Genomic DNA, 23,387 nt, shown 5'->3' on the forward strand with positions numbered 1-23,387 from the left:
AGAATGCCCTGCAGCAGTCGTTCTTGTTCAAGCAGCTAAGTCTTCCGCACTATAGCAAAGAATATAAATCATAGTTTAAAAGAATATCTCACGATGGTCCTGTTTAGAATCACAATTTACTCCCTCCCAATTTCCATCTAACTCCGAACAAACAATGTTGATAAATCATTATCATCACCTATAACAAAACAGATTGTAGCGAAAAGAAAAAAAAAAAAAAAAAAAAAGGCTCCTATGCAAACAAATTCTTCTAGATGTCCAACTTAACCCATCTATGGGAAGGCAAGCAATCGGATGTGCATTTAGACCAATGAAAATAAATTATACAATTAAAAACATCAATCGATCCTCCTGAAGAGAACACGCACACATGCCAACATATTATTCACCAGATTCTAAGCTTTCATTTTCGTTCTATCCCTTTCGTTATCTAAACTTATAATTACCAAAACAGCAAAAGAATCACAGAGCAACCTTCAATCATTTATCAAAACTGAATTAATTAAACTTCTGCTCAGCACTGCGTTAATTTTAATTGCAACTCTCGTTCTAAAAATTAAAAATTTTGCATTTGAATAATCAAACGCACTTACACATTACATTCCTTTTATTGGTTCTTGACACAATACATTTTAGGATTTGATGTTACAATAATATCACTGCAAACATGAATTGCGATAGAAATAGAAACCAAACTTGCACACAAATGTTCGACTGAATTCAGAACCACTTAATTCAACATAAAAAATTACCTCACTTGCTTGCTCCCCTTCTGCTCTCACATCCTGCGCTTCTAAAAGGTTAATGAAGTCCTAAAAACAGAACAACAAAAAACGTTTACCTATCCAACATTTCAACATATGGTTTTGGCAGGTATAACATTTCAACATAAGCATGATATAGAAAGACAGAAATCCACATGTCACTTTGTTTTTTCAGAACCAACACCCTCTCCTCTCTCCCCCATATCACACACCCCCACCCCGTGAAGGCACTGACGCCAGACCACCTCCCTAGAAACGGGCCCTAAAAACCCATACCCATACCTCCCTTACCCGTTACCTTTCTCAAAGCAAAAAGTGTTATATATGATTTACTCACCCCAATCTGGTTAATGACATTCACTACATAACGCTCACCAGTAGGAATAGTCTCGCTCTTTGAGAAAGGCCTGAGGTCAAAATTGGCAACAACAAATTAACAAAGCTAAATGAAAGATTAAATCTACAGTCACCACAAATATTTTCTAAAATGGAAGATAGACCAGAGTCAAACAGGAAAGGGATAGCAGACACGGTGAGCTTTGTCTCAGTTTGAAAAGAAAAAAGAAAAGAAAATTGGGTAGTTTCAGGAGCAAAATAGTTCATTTGTGTAGAACTATAACAACATCTGAGAGCTAGGAAGTTATCACCCAATAAATTTTGTTATACCAAAGATTCAGAAAATGGGATTAGGTATGGTGGTACCCTTTCTCTTCACATTTATAATATACGGAACTAATAAACTATGTTGAGTATAGTGAAGGGGGAAAGCCATACCTTCCTATGAATGAATTTAAAAGAGGGGATTTTCCTGCATTTTTAGGACCAAAAACGAAGCAGCTAACATTTCTTTCTGTTTTTTGCCTTTTATGATCTACTGATGTTCTTCTAGTAACATGGATAGCTGAAGCAGGACTGCCATTGTATCCAACATATATCAAATTCGCCAAACTTTGGTTTGGATACAACAGTGTCATGAGGGCCCACTGGACCTACAGATTCAGAAAAACTCAGTGAGCCATTCACATATACCTGTCAAAGTGCACAACACCATTAAATGCTAGAGTTGACATCTACCTGTTCATCCACATAACAGATACATTGAAGGAGACACAGAAAACAAACCAAGCTTCAAGTCCCAATGTCTATTCTAAATTAGAGAACGCTCACCCAGAAGACAAAGTAATACACATTTCTTAGAGCAAGCCCAGCGTGGGCGCATGCTCGGGGGACAGGGGACAGAACAAGGGCCCGAGGCCTGGTGGATCAGCTCTAGCGTGGGCAAGCCCTAGTGAAGGTGGAGGCCCGAGCTCCAGGCCCGTGGGGAATTGCCAGTCCGAGAGCCCGAGGCCATGTGACATCAGCGCTGACGTCAGCCTGGCGTCAGGCAATATTTAATTTTTTTGTGTCAAGCGCGTGCACCTCACTCGCGCGTGGGGGCGCGTCGTCGACACAAAATCAAAAAAAAAAAAAAACTTTGTCAGTTACCATTGGGAAGCCACATGGCTTCCCACGGTCCGTTAGATCTCAACGGTTATTTAATTTGGACCGTTCGATCTCAACGGTCAAAAAAATCTTATTTAATATCCACCGTTCGATCTGAGATCAACGGTGGATATTAATATGCTTTATAAATAAATAAAATAAAAGAAAAAATAGTTTTAAAATTAAGAAAAGTTACCGTTGTGACACGTGGCACAATCTGGAGTGTTGTAATTCAAATTTTTTTATATCCAACGGCAGAGATTAATTAATTGAATAAAAATTGAAAAAAAAATCTGAAAAATCTGAAAAAATTTGAAAAATCTGAAAAAAAATTGTTTTTACTTTTCTATAAATACCTTCTCATTATCATCTACCTTACACAACAATTTCATATTTTCTCAACTACTTTCAATCACATTCCTTTCTTTGTCTCAAAGTTTGAATCCATTTTTTTTCAACAAAATGACCACTGGTGCAGGTACGAATTGGTCGCTTATTGAAGATGTTGCGTTGTGTATTAGCTGGGTTGAAGTTACTCATAGTTCGCTTACGGGTAATGAGATGCAGTTGCGAGAAATGTGGAGTCTTATTCATACCAATTATCTTGAGAAGATTGGTGGGAAAAGAACCAAAGAATCGATGTCCAGTCGTTGGAAATTACTTAGCCAATCGTTTAGTACGTGGAGAGACGCCTTGGCACAAGCTAGTAGTAATATTCGAAGTGGGGAAAATTACTCGGATCAGGTAACAATATATTATTTATTTGATACCCAAATTTACATTATAATTATTTGTTTGTATTATTTATTTGTTACCTACATAATTTATTATTTATTGTTTGTATTATTTATTTGTTACCTACTTACATTATAATTATGTTGTTTGTATTATTTATTTGTTACTTATTTTCATTATAATTATTTATTTGTTACTTATTTTCATTGTGTAGGAACTTCAAGCAAAAGCTTGGTACACTGCCAAAACCAAAAGCAAAAATAAATCATTCAACCGGTGGGAATGTTGGAATATTGTCAAAGATTGTCCTAAATTTAGAGTTGTGTCAGTCGGTCCAGAAGTGCACATGAACAACACCCTTCTACACTCTACACCCGATCATATCTTGCATGTTCATGAAGATGATGCAGAAGAAGTGCCCGAAACGCCCCTCCCTGAACAAGCGTCGGGTTTGATCCGTTATCCAATTAGGCCTCAAGGTAAGAAGGCTTCAAAGAGAAAAGGGAGTGCTTCCAAGAATGATTATGCAAAGTTCATAGAAGAACTTACTCGCCAAAGTGAATTAACTTTGGCAAGGGAAATGACGAAATATGAGGCTGATAAGGCTAGAGAGGACGCAAAAGCTGCAGCTATTGAGAGAGAATTTCAGGCTAATGAGAGAGAAAGAGAGCTACTTAGGCAAGAAAGGGAACATGTTAGAGAAGAAAGACGGGCTCAACGAGATCGTGAGATTATGAACACGCCTTTAGAAGGGAAGTCTCCAAATTCCAAATTTTTTTGGAAGTCAGAGAAAGCGGACGTGGTGCGAAGGAGGCATGCAAGAGAAGCGATAGCAAGCCAAGGTGGTCCTAGCACCACAAGAGAAGATCATCCTAGAATCACAAATTGGTTAAGCGATGATGAATAGAGTACTTTTTGTAATCGGAGCCCATAATTTTCCAATCACTTTGGGTTGTAATTTATTATTTATTGTTTGTATTATTTATGTTGTTTCCAATTTATTGAATATTTATTCAAATTAATTTGGTAAGTTATTTATACTAAGAGAATATTTATTGAAATGACAAAAACACACCAAATAAAATTACACAAGCATACGGAATAATTAAAAACTCACTAAAAAAATTACATAAACATACCAAATAATAAAACACACCAAATAAAATAACATAAATATACCAAATTAAAAAAAACACACAAAATGAACTTAATTATCTTCAGCTTGTTTCAATGCCCACTGGTGCTCTATCAAGTCAATTTGTCGGGCATTGTGCATGTCTGGCATTTAAAATGCAGTATATCGTTGAATGAGCCTTTCATTGTAATGTCCATCTCTTTGTAATGGCTCCTGTTACACGGGCTCATCGGTGGCGTCATGAGCACAATATATACGTGTTCTTGAATTGTTCATCGTGTCTAGCTCATATTCATCAACGGCTTCATAATCGTGCTCATCTTCCACAATCATGTTGTGAAGAATGATGCACGTCATCATGATGGATCGAAGCGACTCTACATCAAACAATCTGGCAGCACCCCTGACGATCGCCCAACGAGCTTGGAGGATACCGAAACAACGCTCCACATCCTTCCTGCACCCCTCTTGACAGTTTGCAAAGTGTTTTTCCTTTGCACTTCGCGGACGTGGCACTGTTATGACAAATGTTGACCATCGCGGGTAAATGTCGTCGGCTAGGTAGTATGGCCCGTCGTACATACGTCTGTTGACCACATACGTGACTTTTGGTGTCTTTCCTTGCAGGACATCGTTGAACACAGGGGATTGGGTAAGGACGTTGATGTCATTTTGAGCTCCCAGGACCCCGAAAAAGGCGTGCCAAATCCATGTATCAAAAGATGCCACCGCTTCCAGAATGATATTTTTTGCTCATTTTCTGTCCTCATAAGCGCCTTGCCATGCACTTGGACAGTTTTTCCACGTCTAGTGCATACAATCAATGCTTCCAATCATCCCAGGAAAACCATGCATCTCGGCCTTCTTCAACAGCCGTTCCAAGTCCATGTTTGTAGGTTTGCGGAGGTACTCAGCGGTGTAGATAGATTCGATTGCTCCACAAAACCTCATCAGGGACTCAAGAATGGTTTATTTCCACATCCTCGTTATCTCATCCACTTGGTCTGCAGATACTCCATATGCAAGCATCCGCAAGGCAACAGTAATTTTTTGCTCAGGCAGTAGACCCATAACACCAAAAGCATCTTTCTTTTGTACAAAGTAAGAATCATGGTTGCAAACAGCAATCATGATTTTGTTGAACAAATGTTGTTCCATTCTAAAACGACGTCTAAAGTACGTATCAGGGAATGCACTATTAGGAACAAAATAATCATCCAAGAGTTCCATACCTCTCGTTGCCTGCTTCTATCAAGGTTTCCGGAACGGCTGGGCCTGCAGATCTGAGCCATAGCTTGGATAACTCAACGGGAATGTGAGGCTCTGCCCATTCTTACTTCGTCATCTCTCCTTTTACGCTCCTCATCCTCTTCCCTCTCATTTCTTGCCCCCTGGTGATTGAACATTGCTTTTGATTTGTTAAACAATTCTTCCTCTTCCTGATCGAGTTCCCACATCATCCTTGAGGAAGAAGAAGACATTTTAAGAAAGAAATATAAACTATGATAATGATACAGATTTTTGTGAAGAAGGAAGCAGAAACTATGAATAATGATAGAGATCTTGAGAAAATTGGTGTGAGACTTGTGAGGATGGGTGGTGGATTATATGGAGGATTCAGAAAGGATTAGGTTGTACATAATGTCACGTGGCATGCCGTCATTCGTTACAAATCTGATGGAAATCTATCCTCAAAGATTGTGAACAGATTATGACACGTGGCATGCCGTCATTCGTTAAAAATCTAATGGAAATCTATCTTCAAAGATTGTGAACAGATTATGACACGTGGCGCGACGTGATTGGTTAATAATCTTATCAGAAATCCATCACCAATAATTGTATTTTCAGATAATGACACGTGGCATAACGAGTACGATTAAAAAATTTATCGGAAATCCATCCCCAATAATTGTCTTTTCGGATTTTATGACAAGTCGCGCAACGACAACGATTAAAAATCTTATCCGAAATTACAAATAAAATTATTTTGTATTATTTAATAATACTTCGAATAATGACACGTGGCGCAACGAGAACGATTAAAAATTTTATCCGATATTACAATTAAAATTATTTTGTATTATTTTATAAATAAAAAAAATCCTAATATTTTATTGCCTATTGTCAGGGCTATTGAAGTGTAACGGTGGAGATGCAAATGCTATTGCCAGGGCTATTACTATTCATTAAGGGCAGTTACTGTTCATTAGGTGGATTGAATAATGCATAGTCTAGGGAGAGGACTCCAACGTTGGAGTTGCTCTTAGGAAATTGTTTTTCAGTAGAGGCTATATAACTGATCATTTCAGCAACCTCAATCTCTCCCATAATATACTTTCTGGTCACCTGGAAGCTGGATTCTTTCTGTCCTTGGGTCGTCTTCAGATCCTTGATTTGAGCTACAACCTTCTCTCTGGAGAACTACCGCTATCTCCACCGCCAAGTTGTATCCGAGTAGTGGATTTTTCCAGCAATCAATTCAACGGAACAACTCCATCATCGTTCCTCCAGCGTGCATGGAATTTGAGCAACTTAAATGTCAGCAACAATCTCCTTAAGGGCCAAATACCATCTTTCAAATGTTCTTATTCTCCTTTCGTTAGAAGCTTGGATTTCTCCCACAATGATTTCAGTGGCATAATTCCCCTTGGACTTGGTAACTGTTCAAAATTGGAGCTCTTTCGTGCAGGCTTCAATAACCTTTTGGGGACACTTCCAAGTGATATTCACAAGGCTCGAGCACTAGAAGAAGTTTCGTTGCCCTCCAATAAGCCTTCTGGGACCATTGATGAGAATATTGTCAATCTTACCAACCTCAGAATCCTGGATCTCAACTTTAATCAGCTGAGCGGCACACTTCCTCTTCATATTGGGAAGCTCTCCAGATTGAAGCTCATAACCTCCATTTCAACAATCTAGAGAGTTTGCTGCCTCCGTCTTTGATGAATTGCTCGAGCCTTACAGAACTGAATCTAGGATACAACCAATTGGAAGGAGATCTCTCCGTGCTTAATTTCTCCAAGCTTACTCAACTTATTAAACTTGACCTTAAGAATAATCACTTCACCGGTCCCTTGCCAATAAGTGTTTACTCATGAAAGTCCTTGATTGCACTTCGACTAAGCTCAAATGATCTAGAAGGACAAATACAACATGAAATTCTTTCTTTGAAGTCTTTGTCATTCCTTTCGCTTTCTTATAACAGATTGTCCAATGTCACAGGGGCAATGAAGATATTGAAGGATTGCAAAAGTTTAGGGGTACTCATTTTGACAAATAATTTTCTAGGTGAAGAAATGCCAGATGGTGATCTCATGGTTGGTTCATCTGGGTTCCAGAATCTCTACATTATCGGTTTGTCAAGCTGCCAGTTGACAGGAAAAGTACCTGTATGGCTGTCGAAGCTCGAGAAATTGAAAGGGTTGGATCTGTCTTTTAACAGACTCACGGGACCAATACCCGGTTGGTTGGGGACTCTTCCAAGTCTTTCCTTTATAAACTTGCAAAGTAACTTCATTTCAGGTGAATTTCCAAAGGAGCTTTGCAGACTACAAGCGCTCAGATCGGAAAAGGCTGCAACTCAAACACGTCACGGCGTTATAGAGTTGCCCGTCTACTACCAAAGCGTTAATGGGTCTGTAACTAGGTTACAGGTCAAGTATTTGTCCAACATGCCGACACTAATCGCCTCAGGAACAACAGTCTAAGTGGCAATATACCCCGCGATATTGGGCAATTGCAACTTCTCCAAGAACTGAATATTGGTTTTAACAAATTCTCTGGCAACATTCCACACCAAATCTCGAACCTCCGAAAGTTGGAGATATTGGACCTCTCAAGAAACCATCTTTCTGGTGAAATCCCAGCATCACTATCAAGTCTTAGTTTCTTGTCTTCATTTAGTGTTGCCTACAATAACCTCCAAGGCCAAATACCATTAGGCACTCAGCTCCAAGGCTTCAATGCTACTGCCTTTGAGGGTAACCCTGGACTTTGCGGTTCCCCACTTCCAAATAGGTGCCCGAAGAAGAGTCCAGGTGATAGTGATACGACTAAGGACCGGGAAGATGCACATGACTCTGGGAATGGAATTCCATGGCTTCAAATTTCAGTGTCTCTTGGTTTCATTGTAGGGTTTTGGGGAGTTTGTGGCCCTTTAGCCTTGAGTAGGTCATGGCGATATGCATATTTCGAATTTTTCTCTAGTGTTGTAGATCGCTTTGTGCGTTAATCAAGTGTACTTTTCTTTGAGAAATAAAAGACTTATTTACTAGTACACATTACTGCTGCTATGCTACATTGCAACAATCTAATATACAATAGCGTTTGATAACCATTTTGTTTTCAACTTTCAATTTTTGTTTTCACTTTTCCGAAAACTGAAATTTTGTTTGGTAACATTGAAAACTTAAAACGAAAAACTGAAAACTACTTCCTTGAGTTTTCAAAATTTGACCCTGAGTTTTCACATTTTGGCTTTCAGTTCCAATTTGACCTTGAGTTTTTACATTTTGACCTTGAGTCTTTTGTTTCTTATTTATTTTTGTTCTTCTTCTTCTTGGTTTTACACCTATACTTTAATTGGATTTCGATCCGAATCCAATGTATTAATAGCATATAGATTTGAGACTTCAATCTGACAATTCGTTAATGATTCAAATCTGGTGTCTTTTGTAGCAAATATGATCTGATAATAATCGGATTCGGTAACCCGATAGTCCGTTTTCATTCCGACGTAATACCATGTTTTAGTCATACGATTAGCTAGGGTTTTGTGGGAGTTTTCCACCACTCATGAAGCTCAATTCCTTAGGTTCATGGGCATTTGCTGTTGGGTGATTTGGAAGGAGCGATGCAATATTATATATGTTTGCAGAGAGTATTGTCCTCGTCCTGCTGCGAGATCAAATCTTTTGCACCCAAAATGAGTTTATAAACAGGTGTCAATCAATAATTGAGGCCACACCCATTTTGAATGCAAACCATTAGAGAGAGAGAGAGAGAGAGAGAGAGAGAGAGAGAGAGAGAGATTACCAAAATACAAGGGCAGGCCGCAGGCATATCCAACTATGAACTTATAAGCAAAAGTATGTCTACATTGTGCCTTTTAATTATAGAAATCAAGCATATGATCCAGGCAGACACCCTAACTCCACCAAAAGGAGAATACCATACCATGCAATCAATCCGCATCCACCTCTTCTAATTTTAATTGCACCTCCACCAAGGAGCTCCAGCCTCAAAAGTGTACTTCCCATCATCCCATGATATCTGACATGCTTGAAGACCAATAGCAACACCAGGTTCCTTCCCATGCTGTGCACTCCACTCTTCAATCGCTACTTCTTTATCAGTTACATGAGTATAATGCTTCTTATATTTGCCAAAGGGGTTCCGCCCAGGACTTGCCATTTCTGCAACTGCAGCTGGCATGTACATGGAATTGCCTACTATTGGTGCACCAAGCGCTGCCAGTTGTGCTCGAACCTGCATCATCAATGTAGTTATTTCCAAAGAAATTATCATTATCTGACCTTACTTGCAACACAAACTATTAAGAGAATCGTCGATATTCTTTTTAACTCCTAGTTCCTTAGAATCCAATGACATAACTAATGGAAACAGAATACAGTAACCATGTAAGATTCAAGTGATACATTCCTTGTGCCAAAGAACGAGAAGTCAAAGTTTTTAGATATCTAGTTATAAGTCATCTTCCCAAAATCTTGAATTCTAAACTACTGAAAATCTTATTCCTTTTGAAATATTATATGCTTGAAGCAGCAGGACGTCTCCTTTTATTTGAACCAATTTAAAGCCAATATTAATAAGACCATATCTCAAAGATCTCAGAAAAACAACAAATTGAGAAAATGATCACCATCTCGCTCCAAATCAGAGTCCGAAAAGAAAATGAAACTAATTGAATTCATGTATCAGTGTAGATTTTTGCTCGTAACCTGATGAGTCCGCCCAGTCAGAAGGTTGATTTTACACTCATATGCATATTCTTTTGAAGGCCACCCAGAGTCTTCAATACAATATTTCTGTTCCACAACAGAACTTGGCCAGGGAACCTCCTTGCATTCCATGACTTCAAGTTGACACAAACTCCACCGTTCCATGAAATCTGCGTTGCCAATAATTGTTTAGCTTCATACAGGAGTTTACTACTAAGTGTAAAAATTTCACAAAGTGTATTTCTATTCACAAAGTTTGTTTCTTCAACTGTGGTTGTGAAGATGTTACATCAAGTTAAAGAAAGTTTTCTATGGGTGGGCTTCAATTAATTAAAACCTTAAATTGGCTTTTAAAAACATTTATAAAAACCGAAAGGACAAGACATAATCCTGAAATTACGTCAAACAACAGTCATGTCCTGTCTATTTGAATCATCCCACCAAATGCCCGTCGTGAGAAATAATGGTTTTTAGTTCAGCATACGAGCAGCACACACTGAAGGTGTCATTTCAGCTCCAAATAGGAAACAGAAAGAAAAGATATTGGCAAAACAATGTAGTGAGGATGTAAATCCCTCAAGGCACTTGACACATTCAAAGTGCAACTCCTCAAACACCAAACTAGTTTCTATGCAGTGCTTCACATAGACTATTACCTTCTGAAGTGAGTCTTGGAGCCATGTTAATTGGACGCATGTAGTGAGTAATTGTTCCAATTGGCACAGGGGCAGCGGCAAGAGCAAGATAATGCTTCTTCACCTTTTTCTCCTGGGTGAAAGAAAAGATAAATAAACTTAATGACCTAAAGAAAACAAACTCCGTGTTGGAGGGAAGTAATAAGGAACCCCGCAGCTTCTGAGTTATCACACTCTGCCCTCCCCCTCCCAGTAATTATGGCTATCAAAATTATGTATGCCAAAGCATGAAATTGCAAAACTTACTCTGATTTTTCCGTGAAAAACTGAGCAATACTCCTTGGTTCTAGCTAAGACAACACTGCATGTGAGTGAGTAGCATTACCCTCTCTGTCTCGAGTCTCAACAACAAGAAAAACAACAAACTAGTATAATAGAACATACCATCCTTCTTTACAATTATCAATCTGATGTGTAGTCATCAGGGACGTTGTTAGACCCAAGGCACGAGTGGCAAAGGTTGCACAACTTTCTTCAATGTTGTCTGTAGTTCCTCCTACCTGGACAAAAATTGTTATCCAATCATAGTTGATGTAAGCAACTAATTAACTACTCAAAAAAACATTTGATAGTGCCAGATAACAGATATCGAAATGTGTCTGTAATGATACGTACTGTTGTACCAGCAGGTTTGTCCAAAACCACGAATTCATCAGTTACAGCTACAATTCTTGATTTCCAGTCAATTTCATAGCACCTGATCAAAATTTGATGTGAACAAGAATAACACTAGTAAGGACGCGTAAAACATTGTGTTTTACCTAGGAAAACGCTTTGGGTGTACATGAACATGTAAGTAGGTTCCAGTTTCAACAAATTGGTCTGGATGTGTTATGGGGAAAGTCTTCTGTGCTTCTCTTACAGTTTTTCCTTTGATGGAAGTTCTATCTTTTAGTACTGATGGTGCTGTAACTTCTTTAAATGCCCTCATCTGCTCTTGGGTTGCAGTTGGAGGAGGCCGTGGACAGACAAGGGCATAATATACAGCTCCAAAATGGATGAGATCTGCAACAAACCTTCAAAGAATGAAATTTTTTTTTTCTATTTATCAACTCAAACTTGATAATGACGGAAATCATATGCCATACATCAACAAAAAAACAGTGAGAAGACAAAAGGAGCAGCACTCACTGAAGAGGAAGATCCAGAACTTTGCAGATATATTCTAGAACAGGCCCCCCTTCTGAAACAACCAAGTGCTCAATTCTTGGTGGTCCGTTGTCTGAGGGACATGGAAGCAACCGAGTATATTCAGGGTAGCTGAAAGAAGATATGATATCAAAGTCAGCAAACCATAGAACACAAAATGGCAGAAACTCTATGTAACATTTTGTTGTTGGCGACAATTATATCGACACATTATCCATCACAATGTTCAAAATTATAAAACTCTAAAACGATAGAGATTCAAATTTTCATTTCCAGATTCTTTTGCTCTGCTCGTTTTCTCAGTAACCAAACAAAGTGCTTCCGAATTCTACCAGTTTAATCCAAGCCTCACTTTCAACAAATAGATACTAACAATTAAAAGCCAAAATCTCAGAGCTTCCATTTCCATTACAAAGAAAGAATTTGGTATTCTAAAACGATAAAGATTCAAAATTTCCAATCCACATCTTAATCTCTGATCATTTTCTCGGTTACCAAATAAACTGCTTCCAAGTTCGACCTTCATTCGAACTCTCACTTTCAACAAATAAATACCAACAATTAAGCCAAAATCTCAGAAACCCAAAAACAAAAACAAACAAAAAAGCATCAAAGTCGGAAAATTTAAGGTACCCATTTGCAGAAGAAACGGTAGTTGGCTGCGAAACATCTTGTTTCAGGGACTGACGTGCAGATTTTCGTTATTCGAACTCCGAGAAAACCATGCCACCTTAACGTGCCTGTAGCTGTTGGAGTGTTCACTGTGAGCAACGTGGGTGAGTGCTAACGTGCGCACAAGGGCCGCCGGCGCACTGAAACTCCGGCAGCCGTTGGCCAACATTGAGGAGAAGCTCACCGGCGCCATCTTCTTCCTCCGGAGGCTGAAGCTGGATAGTACAAGATGCTATTTGAGTTGATTTTTGAGGTGAGGTTTAACTCAGATTTTGATTTAGCCGGGTTGTGGGTCGGGTTTTTACAGAGCAATGGACCGCGTCCAAAAGCGTTATCCAAGCTCGATCGAGTCCACTAGTGATTGGGCCTCTGTTACCCAACTACCCTTGAGTTGGGCCCGATGCAGTTCTTAGACTTTTTTTTTTTTGGAAATTTTAATTAAAAGCTTCCGTACTGTTCATTTTAACGAAAAACTATATTTTTACACTAAAAAGTCAATCTTAGTACTATTCACTTTACTCTTTATTTTGTCCTTATCGTTAAAACTCAAAGTTTTCAAGCCATTTTCATTAGTTTTTCTTTTTATTTTTCTACCCTCTAAGAGGTTGTTTAGAAGTGTATTTAAAATAACTGAAAGCGTTGTTAATGAAAATATCTTTGGGGTCCAAAAGTATTTGAAATGTTTCCAGCAAAAAATACCATGAAATCTTTCAAGAGCTTTTCCAAGATTCACTTGCAGTTTAACTACCGATTGGTTCTAAAAATATTTTCATCAAAAACGCTTTTAATTATTTTAAAAATATTTCCAAATGAGCTCTAGGTTGAGAAGTTATTGTGTGCGGACAACTATATACACTAAAATAATAAAAACTAAATACGTTAATCGATACTTAATTAATAATCCAATAATCTACAATGACATTATTTGATTAGTAAATTTAGTTGAAAAAATTTGATCGTCCAAATATTATTCAAAGAATAAATATCGAACTGAATTAGTCTGGACTAATGAAAAGTTACCGAAGCGAAAAACATTATGGGCTTTGTCTTCTTTGTACCGTCAGCAATCAGCGTTGACTTGGCTTGCTTCTCATGTCATTGACACAGCTCAGATGTAGAATTTCTACTGCTTGAAGCTATAGAGGTCCAGGCAGCTAAATGCAATATAAGAACAAAAAGAACAGAGTTATCAATGGAGGACTGGCTGTCAATGCCAAAGGTGGAACTTCACGCTCACCTCAACGGATCCGTCAGAGACTCCACTTTACTGTTACTTCTCTCTCTCTCTCTCTCTCTCTCTCGCTTTGTTTTCAGGAAACACAATCTAATCTCTGGTGTTTTGTTTTGTGTGCAGAGAACTTGCTAGTGTTTTGGGTGAGAAGGGTTTATATAGTTGCTAGTGTTTTGTTCTCTCTCTCTCTCTCTCTCCCTTTCTCCCTCTCTCTCTCCCTCACAGTTCTGACGTTGGCAGTCAGAAGAATTCTTCACTTATAAACCATACATGTAGCGGAAGTGCAAGAAAAAATATTTATGTTAGGCTTCTTTTGAGCATTGACCGCCGGGAAACCGGAGGCTGCAATGGAAACTGTATGTGATGAAACGTACTATGAAGAAATGTGTCTGTAATGATACATACTGTTGTACCAGCAGGTTTGTCCAAAACCACGAATTCATCAGTTACAGCTACAATTCTTGATTTCCAGTCAATTTCGTAGCACCTGATCAAAATTTTGATGTGAACAAGAATAACACTAGTATAAATTATAACAAGGACCTGTAAAACAATGCAGGGAGGCAACCATCCGAGTTTCGATCGCTACATTTCTCTTGGGACCCAAGGAAGAAGCAGTTGAAGCTCTTCCAGAATTTGATCAGAGCACCCTCGACTCTATGTCCCTTTTACTTATGAAGATTATAGAAAGCTCAGACCATCCACAAAAATGAGAGCTGGTGAAGCCCTTGAACTAGTACGCCCCCCATCCGAACAAGAAACTAGTTTGTTATGTCATTCAATTTTCGACAGTGAGAGACTCCATTCTGTTTTTGGCAAAACCTCCTCTTGCTTCGACATCACAATAACAAAATTATCTACTTCATTGATTACTGCTTGGTTTCGGTTTTCCTTGTTTGAGTTTTTATTTTTGTGCTTTTAATTTCTTGTTCAATTGCAAGGGGCAGCTCAAATGGACGATAACAATGTTTATTCCTGCAATCGAGGTTTTGTGTCCAAATACCTTTTTTTTTCGACTGAAATCTCTGTCCTTCCTCTCACTTTCTCAGAACAGGTTCGGAACTCACAAGCTTGGAAAGATTAGACCTCCCAAGAAATCAGGCGGAATCCCATTTACACTGTCAAGTTTTTCCTTTCTTGTCTTCATCATTTACTGCAGCATACAATGATCTGCACAACATTATGGACTCCTCTGTATATCAACCTATAAATTAACCTTAAAGAAAAACAATTTAACAGAAATATTGTATGCTGCACAACATTATGGACTCCTCTGTATATCAAACATTTGGACTTTTAATTAAAGAAAAAAAAAAGGGTAAAGTACAAAAAACTACCTCAATTATTGGTGTCACGACATTTTTATACCTTATCTTTTAAAATTGACAATGGCATACCTTATCTTATGAATTTGTGCCATTGTTATACCTTCCGTTAACTTGGCATGAATTTTTCAGTTAAATGCTGACGTGGCTTGATACAGGGTCCATTTTCTATTAAAAAATAAAAAAAATCATTTAATATTTTTTAAATATTAAAATAATAAAAAAAAGTTATAAAAAAAATTTTAAAAATACCAAAACTTAGTTCGTCCCCTTCCCCCCTTCAAACCTTCGCCAGGCTGATTTTGAAGGTTGAGAACCTGGACGCGGAGAAAATGGGGGGAATGGGTGTGGAGGGGAGAGGGTGGGTGCCGGGGAGGGGGGGGACGAACGAACTGGGTTTCTTTTTTTCTTTTTTTTTTCCTTCTCTCTCTTCTTCTTCTTTTTCTTCTTCTGTAGGTTGGGTGGGGGGATTGGGTTTTTTTTTTTTTTTGGGTTGCAGGTAGTGAGTGCAGGTTTAGGGAAGACGGGAGGGGGGAAGAAAGGAAGGGGGGGTCGGGGAAAATCGCAAGTGAGGGGCGGAAGATAAATTGGTTTTTTTTTTTTTTTTTTTCTTCTTCTTCTTCTTTTTTCTGGGTTGCAGGAAGGGCGCTGGAAGAGGAAGATGGGAGAGAAGAGAGAGACCGGAGGGGGTGGGTGGGGGAAAGGGGACGCGAGGGTTTTTATTTTTATTTTTTTACTTTTCTTTATTATTTTAATATTTAAAAATTATTAATTAATTTTTTTTTAGTTTTTAATAATATTTTATTAATTTTTTTAATAGAAAATGGGTCCTGATCAAGTCACGTCAGCATTTAACTGAAAAATAAACGGTCAAGCTAACGGAAGATATAACATTGGCACAAATTCTAAATATGAGATATGACATTGTCAATTTTAAAAAATGAGATATTAAAGTGTCATGAAACCAATAGTTGAAGTAGTTTTTTGTACTTTACCCAAAAAAAATTAACAGAAATATTTTATGCGGCAGGCATGCTTACTGATACTTTTTTTTTGTATCGAACTGCAGTTGGTGAGTGTGGGTTTGGTTCATTTGGAGCAATGATCAATGGTGGGGATGTCTCAGGTGCCTCTGACCTTTATCGCAATGGTGTTTGATGTGGTACTTGTTACCAGGTGAGAATGCACGATTCTAAGCACGAAGATATGAGTATATGTGTGCACGCGCACGGGTTATTTGTTTCTGGTCATGTATACTATTTAGTTTTGCTTAATGGTTCATTAGGTGAGGTGCACCAACAGTGCCCGTTGCTCAAAAAAACCGCACAGATTTCATCCTGATCGCAAACAAGCATTTGGTCGGATGGCTGTAACTACTAAGGCAGCTGCTTCTCTGTTTCCTCTTGGTATCGTTGACACGGAATACAGACGGTAAGAGCATATAAGTCTTGAAAGCAACTTTGAGAAACTTCATGATTAATTTCTACTTCAGATTTTGTGATAAATTTTTCATGACTAAAAACTGACTCAGGTAGCTCTATCTGTCTCTCTTCACAAAACAGTGTTGCATGCAGCTATCCAAACAAAAATATTACGATCAAGATTGAAGAGAATCGTAATTATCTTCATATATTTAGCTTTTGCAATATTGTACCAGCAACGGAAGAAAAATACCACAGCTATCCAGCTATGTGAGGTACATTATATGCTCTTTTATTATTACTTACAAACTTGTGCTTAATTTCTTCCGTCAATATTTATGAACCAACCAACCCACAAATGTGGATTACGATAGCTAGTTGGTCAGGGTAGTGTGCCCGGCTCTTTCATTGCTCAGCTCTTTGCAAGCAATTGTTTTTTCTTCAAAAGGAAACAAAAGTTAAGTTAGACCTATAGTTATACACCAAATAAAATATATACCAAGGAGCAGCGTATGAATTCAGTCAAGTTGATATCTTTTAGCTAAACTCTCGTTCTTGTATCTGTTGAATTTATTTGCTTTATTCTTATGTTACCCTCATCATGACATATTAATTGCATTAATATAAAAACTTTGCAGACAAACAACTTTGTATGCAAAGTATTAGACAGGAGTTGTGGAGCAGTTTGGACAACAACGTCGTAAGAAGAATGTTAATTAGTAATGATGATGGTGATGAGAATTGAGTTCTTCCTCACAATAAGTCTGGCTTAACTTTTAAAAACAATGAGTATAAAAAAAAATTAGAGTATTTTAAGTGTTTGGTAAACACTTTAAATCAATTTTTATTTTCAAAGTTATGCGTGAAAAAACAGTTAAAAATTAGAAGCTGGAAATAGCAGCTTCAACAAAACAACTTATTTTGGTAAAACACGAGTAAACAGTAAAAAATAAAAGAACTTTTCAAATTTTCAATCCTACCTTCTTTCTCTCTATCATCAGTCGTACCCTCCTCTTCTACCTCTATCATCAGTCGTAGACATTTTGAATGCTTTCAAAACTCAATTTTTGTTTTGAAAATTATATAAACCGTTGTTTCTTTCTCTATATTTTGGTCTTTCGTGCATGAGATCAATTTATATAGAGAGATGAAATAAAAATTGTGGGGCTAAATAATTTAGGGGCTTGAAAAGGAATTATAGCAGAAGAAAACAAAAAGGACAAAGTCAAAACGTACAAATCACAACGGAACAAATTTCTGTCTATTGACTTGATCTTTATCTTTATTCAAAGAAGAAATCCCATGTTTAAGGTGATCTTGATCTCCGTTCGGAGAAGTAATCCCATCTTTAAGCTGAGAAGTTTTCTCACGTTTCTTTTTGTGGAGGAGAATGCTCCTTGTCAAATCATAGGTTAATAATAATTTATAAGGTTAGTAACAATTTACGTTTTATATTTAATGTTTATAATAAACTAAAATATAAATATGTTTAAAATATTTAAATAAAAACATATTTACTCCAATAATAACATACCACGACACTGAAAAGTTGGACAAATATATGACTCAGGAGTTGAAGTGGATTAATGTTTTCCTTTGCAAATGGGAATGTACACACACACACACACACTCTTATGTACAATACAAAAAGTTGCTGCTATATATATACATATATTTGTGCTGCCAAATTATTATGAAAAACGCTATTGATAGAGAAATTTTTTATTATGCCTAGAATACAATTAGCATATCATGTGTTATTATATAAATGCAAGAAAAATTTATTTTTTAAGTTGTTAATTTTTTAACACAAGTATCTCACCACTTGCATAGCTAGTGATACGTGGTGTACCACTCCATGTTCCGAACATATTGAAAAATATCTCCTATTAATGATACGATTTTTACTTAAAGATGCATGGTCCACATTCCAATGAATTATAAACATTATCTAACAGTATATGTCACGTCAACATTTTATATTATTATTTATCTTTGTCTTATTATCTTTATAAAAATATATATATATAAAATGTTGACATGGTTTAACCGTGATCATACAAAACATGAGGATACGGAAAATGGAAGGGCAGAAAATCATTGTCCCTTAAAAAAAAAAACAGTCTAAGCCGCAATATACGTACATATTGAGATTGGCCAACTGAAACTTTTTCAAGATTTGGATCTTAGTGTCACCAAATTCTAACATTCCAAACCAAAATATCAAACCTCCCTCTCAATCCCATTCGCTTGAAAAAACGTTACCATAGACCGGATTTGTCCAATGGAGTCCGGATTTGTTTTTCAATTTTTTTCAGGAAGTGCTTCTTAATAACTCAGATGTTGAACCCATACTTCTGGGTGACGAAAGCCTCTTTTCAGGACACTTCCCGATGACAAGCCTTTGGCTCACACATGCCCATAACCGTGTGGTCTGATACTATGTTGGAATTTTTAGATCGACGAGCCCGAGGACCCCACTCTAACGAGACCAATAGAGTCTCCAACTTGGTAATTACCACTTACCAAATTCGTCAAGTGTGGTTTTATCACAAAAAAACATCAATATTATTTAGAGTATGGTAATTATATTTAAACCCATTATTTTCTTTGCCCCACCGATGTGGGATAGATAACAACTTCCAGAAACGGAAAGGGAGATCCCTTCCTCCTAATCCACCAAATCAGCGATCCGTGCCGTTGAAAATTGATTCAACGACTGAAATTATTTTAACTTTTAAAGTGAGCCTTATTTGTAGCCGTTGGATTAAATTCTAAAAGCACGGATCTCCTAATTTGGTAGATATGGAATAAGGGATCCGGAGAGGATCCTCCTGCATAAACGGCCGTGCATATACGACGATGTGATATGTTTGCAATTTCTCCAAATATGCACCTGCTCCGGATCCCTTTAAACGGCCGTTCATATACGACGATGTGATATGTTTGCAATTTCTACAAATATGCACCTTCCAGCAGCGCATAATTCTGTGTTCCGATGTTGTTTCTACATCTTTTTGTCTATAAAAGCAGTATACACCTTTGAGCAATCTAATATACTTGTATGCCCCTTTCAACAAGAACCATGGCGGTGCAGCCTAATCATCTAACTAAATCATATGTCCTCCCACTTTTCATCTTGTTTACCACAAGCGGTATTTCTACAACCCATGCTGCTTGCAGCAAAATGGACCAACAGTCTCTTTTTTCTTCATTTGATATCGCTTCTTCTAGTTTAAACTGGTCTTCCAGCGATTGTTGTCGATGGGAGGGCATCACTTGTGATATGGCTGGTAGAGTCACCCATCTGTTGTTGCCCTCCAAACGCCTCAAAGGAGTCATTTCTCCATCTCTTGGAAATCTCACGCATCTCACCCACCTCAATCTCTCCCATAATATACTTTCTGGTCGCCTGGAAGCTGGATTCTTCCTGTCCTTGGGTCGCCTTCAGATCCTTGATTTGAGCTACAACCTTCTCTCTGGAGAACTACCGCTATCTCCACCGCCAAGTTGTATCCGAATAGTGGATTTGTCCAGCAATCAATTCAACGGAACCACTCCAACATCGTTCCTCCAGCGTGCATGGAATTTGAGACATTTAAATGTCAGCAACAATCTCCTTGAGGGCCAAATACCATCTTTCAACTGTTCTTATTCTCCTTGTGTTAGAAGCTTGGATTTCTCCCACAATGGTTTCAGTGGCATAATTCCCCTTGGACTTGGTAACTGTTCAAAATTGGAGCTCTTTCGTGCAGGCTTCAATAACCTTTCGGGGACACTTCCAAGTGATATTCACAATGCTAGAGCACTTGAAGAAATTTCGTTGCCTTCCAATAAGCTTTCCGGGGCCATTGGTGAGAACATTGCCAATCTTACCAACCTCGCAATCTTGGATCTCTACTCTAATCAGCTGAGTGGCACACTTCCTCTTCATATTGGGAAGCTCTCCAGATTGAAGCTCCTAATCCTCCATTTCAACAATCTAGAGGGTTTTCTGCCTCCGTCTTTGATGAATTGCTCAAGCCTTACAGAACTGAATCTAGGATTCAACCAGTTGGAAGGAGATCTCTCTGTGCTTAATTTCTCCAAACTTACTCATCTTATTAAACTTGACCTAATGCGTAATCACTTCACGGGTCCCTTGCCAATAGACGTTTACTCATGCAAGTCCTTGATAGCACTCCGACTGAGTGCAAATGATCTAGAGGGACAATTACAACATGAAATTCTTTCTTTGAAATCCTTGTCATTCCTTGCGCTTGCTTACAACAGATTGACCAATGTCACAGGGGCAATGAAGATATTGAAGGATTGCAAAAGTTTAAGGGTACTCATTTTGACAAATAATTTTCTAGGTGAAGAAATGCCAGATGGTGATCTCATGGTTGATTCATCTGGGTTCCAAAATCTCAGCATGCTCAGTATGTCAGGGTGCCAACTGACAGGAAAAGTACCTGTATGGCTGTCGAAGCTCGAGAAATTGGTAGTTCTGGACCTGTCTTCTAACGGATTCACGGGACCAATACCTGGTTGGTTGGGGACTCTTCCAAGTCTTTCCCATATATACTTGGATAATAACTTCATTTCAGGTGAATTTCCAAAGGAGCTTTGCAGACTACAAGCCCTCAGGTCGGAAAAGGCTGCAACTCAAACAGGTCACAACGACTTAGAGTTGCCTGTCTACTACAGCTTTACTGGGGCAACTATTTTACAGTACAAGAATTTCTCCAACATGGAGGCAAGAATCAGCCTCAGGAACAACAGTCTAAGTGGCAATATACCCCGCGATATTGGGAAATTGCTACTTCTCCAAAACCTGGATATGAGTTTTAACAAATTCTCTGGCAACATTCCACACGAAATCTCGAAACTCCGAAACTTGGAGATGTTAGACCTCTCAGGAAACCGTCTTTTTGGTGAAATCCCAGCATCACTATCAAATCTTAATTTCTTGTCTTCATTTAGTGTTGCCTACAATAACCTCCAAGGCCAAATACCGTTAGGCACTCAGCTCCAAGGCTTCAATGCTACTGCCTTTGAGGGTAACCCGGGACTTTGCGGTTCCCCGCTTCCAAATAAGTGCCCGAAGAAGAGTCCAGGTGATAGTGATACGACTAAGGACCGGGAAGATGTACACGACTCTGGGAATGGAATTCCATGGCTTCAAATTTCAGTATCTCTTGGTTTCATTGTAGGGTTTTGGGGAGTTTGTGGCCCTTTAGCTTTGAGCAGGTCATGGCGATATGCATATTTCGAGTTTTTCTCCAATGTTGTAGATCACTTTATGCGTTAATCAAGTGTACTTTTCTTTGAGAAATAAAAGACTTATTTATAGTACACATTACTGCTGCTATGCTGCATCACAACAATCCAAGATATATAACAGCGTTTGATAACTATTTTGTTTTCAGCTTTCAGTTCTTGTTTTCACTTTTTCGAAAACTGAAATTGGTCTGGATGTGTTATGCGGAAAGTCTTCTGTGCTTCTCTTACAGTTTTTCCTTTGATGGCAGCTCTATCTTTTAGTACTGATGGTGCTGTAACTTATGTAAATACCCTCATCTGCTCTGGGGTTGCAGTTGGAGGAGGCCGTGGACAGACAAGGGCATAATATACAGCTCCAAAATGGATGAGATCTGCAACAAACCTTCAAAGAATGAAATTTTTTTTCTATTAATCAACTCGAACTTGATAACGACGGAAATCATATGCCATACATCAACAAAAAAACAATTAGAAGACAAAAGGAGCAGCACTCACTGAAGAGGAAGATCCAGAACTTTGCAGATATATTCTAGTACAGGCCCCCCTTCTGAAACAACCAAGTGCTCGATTCTTGGTGATCCATTGTCTGAGGGACATGGAAGCAACCGAGTATATTCAGGGTAGCTGAAAGAAGATATGATATCAAAGTCGGCAAACCATAGAACACCAAATGGCAGAAACTCTATGTAACATTTTGTTGTTGGCGACAATTATATCGACACATTATCCATTACAACGATCAAAATTGTAAAACTCTAAAACGATAGAGATTCAAATTTTCATTTCCAGATTCTTTTGCTTTGCTCATTTTCTCAGTAACCAAACAAACTGCTTCCCAATTCGACCAGTTTAATCCAATCCTCACTTTCAACAAATAGATATTAACAATTAAGCCAAAATCTCAGAGCTTCCATTTCCATTTCAAAGAAAGAATTTGGTATTCTAAAACAATAAAGATTCAAATTTTCCATTCCACATTCTTAATCTCTGATCATTTTCTCGGTTACCAAACAAACTGCTTCCAAGTTCGACCTTTATTCGAACTCTCACTTTCAACAAATAAATACCAACAATTAAGCCAAAATCTCAGAAACCCAAAAACAAAAACAAACAAAAAAGCATCAAAGTCAAAATTTAAGGTACCCATTTACAGAAGAAACGGTAGTTGGCTGCGAAACATCTTGTTTCAGGGACTGACGTGCAGATTTTCGTTTATTCGAACTCCGAGAAAACCATGCCACTTTAACGTGCCTGTAGCTGTTGGAGTGTTCACTAAGAGCAACGTGGGTGAGTGCTAACGTGCGCACAAGGGCCGCAGGCGCACTGAAACTCCGGCAGCCGTTGGCCAACATTGAGGAGAAGCTCATCGGCCCCATCTTCTTCCTCCGGAGGCCGAAGCTGGATGGTACAAGCTGCTATTTGAGGTGAGGTTTAACTGAGATTTTGATTTCTAAAAGCCGGGTTGTGGGTCGGGTTTTTACAGAGTAATGGACCGGGTCCATGAAACATTATCCAAGCTCGATCCAGTCCACTAATGATTGGGCCTGCGC

The 23,387-nt window shown here is 38.3% G+C and overlaps 3 protein-coding genes and 1 pseudogene across 4 annotated transcripts; 2 read left to right on the forward strand and 2 right to left on the reverse strand.

Annotated features, from left to right (window-relative positions):
- The first annotated feature begins 1,251 nt into the window (after window positions 1–1,251).
- On the forward strand, window positions 1,252–8,388 carry LOC137728611 (receptor-like protein 3; annotated as a pseudogene).
- Window positions 8,389–9,179: 791 nt separating this feature from the next.
- On the reverse strand, window positions 9,180–12,818 carry LOC137727921 (RNA pseudouridine synthase 6, chloroplastic-like). 2 transcript variants are annotated; one of them, XM_068466786.1, is made up of 9 exons: window positions 12,557–12,818; window positions 11,906–12,034; window positions 11,536–11,779; window positions 11,390–11,471; window positions 11,159–11,274; window positions 11,021–11,075; window positions 10,736–10,847; window positions 10,080–10,249; window positions 9,180–9,606 (listed from the first exon to the last, which is right to left on the reverse strand). In XM_068466786.1, the coding sequence occupies exons 3-9, from the start codon at window positions 11,703–11,705 to the stop codon at window positions 9,328–9,330; spliced, it is 984 nt and encodes a 327-aa protein (XP_068322887.1). In that variant the 5' UTR covers window positions 11,706–11,779; window positions 11,906–12,034; window positions 12,557–12,818; the 3' UTR covers window positions 9,180–9,327. The 2 variants fall into 2 exon arrangements, with proteins under 2 accessions (XP_068322887.1, XP_068322886.1); XM_068466785.1 differs by having other exon boundaries at window positions 11,536–11,790.
- Window positions 12,819–19,496: 6,678 nt separating this feature from the next.
- LOC137727918 (receptor-like protein 3) lies at window positions 19,497–21,865 on the forward strand. The gene has a single exon (XM_068466783.1). The coding sequence runs from the start codon at window positions 19,637–19,639 to the stop codon at window positions 21,863–21,865; it is 2,229 nt and encodes a 742-aa protein (XP_068322884.1). The 5' UTR covers window positions 19,497–19,636.
- Window positions 21,866–22,092: 227 nt separating this feature from the next.
- LOC137727922 (RNA pseudouridine synthase 6, chloroplastic-like) lies at window positions 22,093–23,237 on the reverse strand. The gene is made up of 3 exons (XM_068466789.1): window positions 22,981–23,237; window positions 22,333–22,461; window positions 22,093–22,219 (listed from the first exon to the last, which is right to left on the reverse strand). Exons 1-3 carry the CDS (start codon window positions 23,211–23,213, stop codon window positions 22,117–22,119), a joined length of 465 nt encoding a protein of 154 aa, XP_068322890.1. The 5' UTR covers window positions 23,214–23,237; the 3' UTR covers window positions 22,093–22,116.
- Window positions 23,238–23,387: the final 150 nt, after the last annotated feature.

Source organism: Pyrus communis, chromosome 3 (assembly GCF_963583255.1).
Source record: "Pyrus communis chromosome 3, drPyrComm1.1, whole genome shotgun sequence".
NCBI lineage: Eukaryota > Viridiplantae > Streptophyta > Magnoliopsida > Rosales > Rosaceae > Pyrus > Pyrus communis.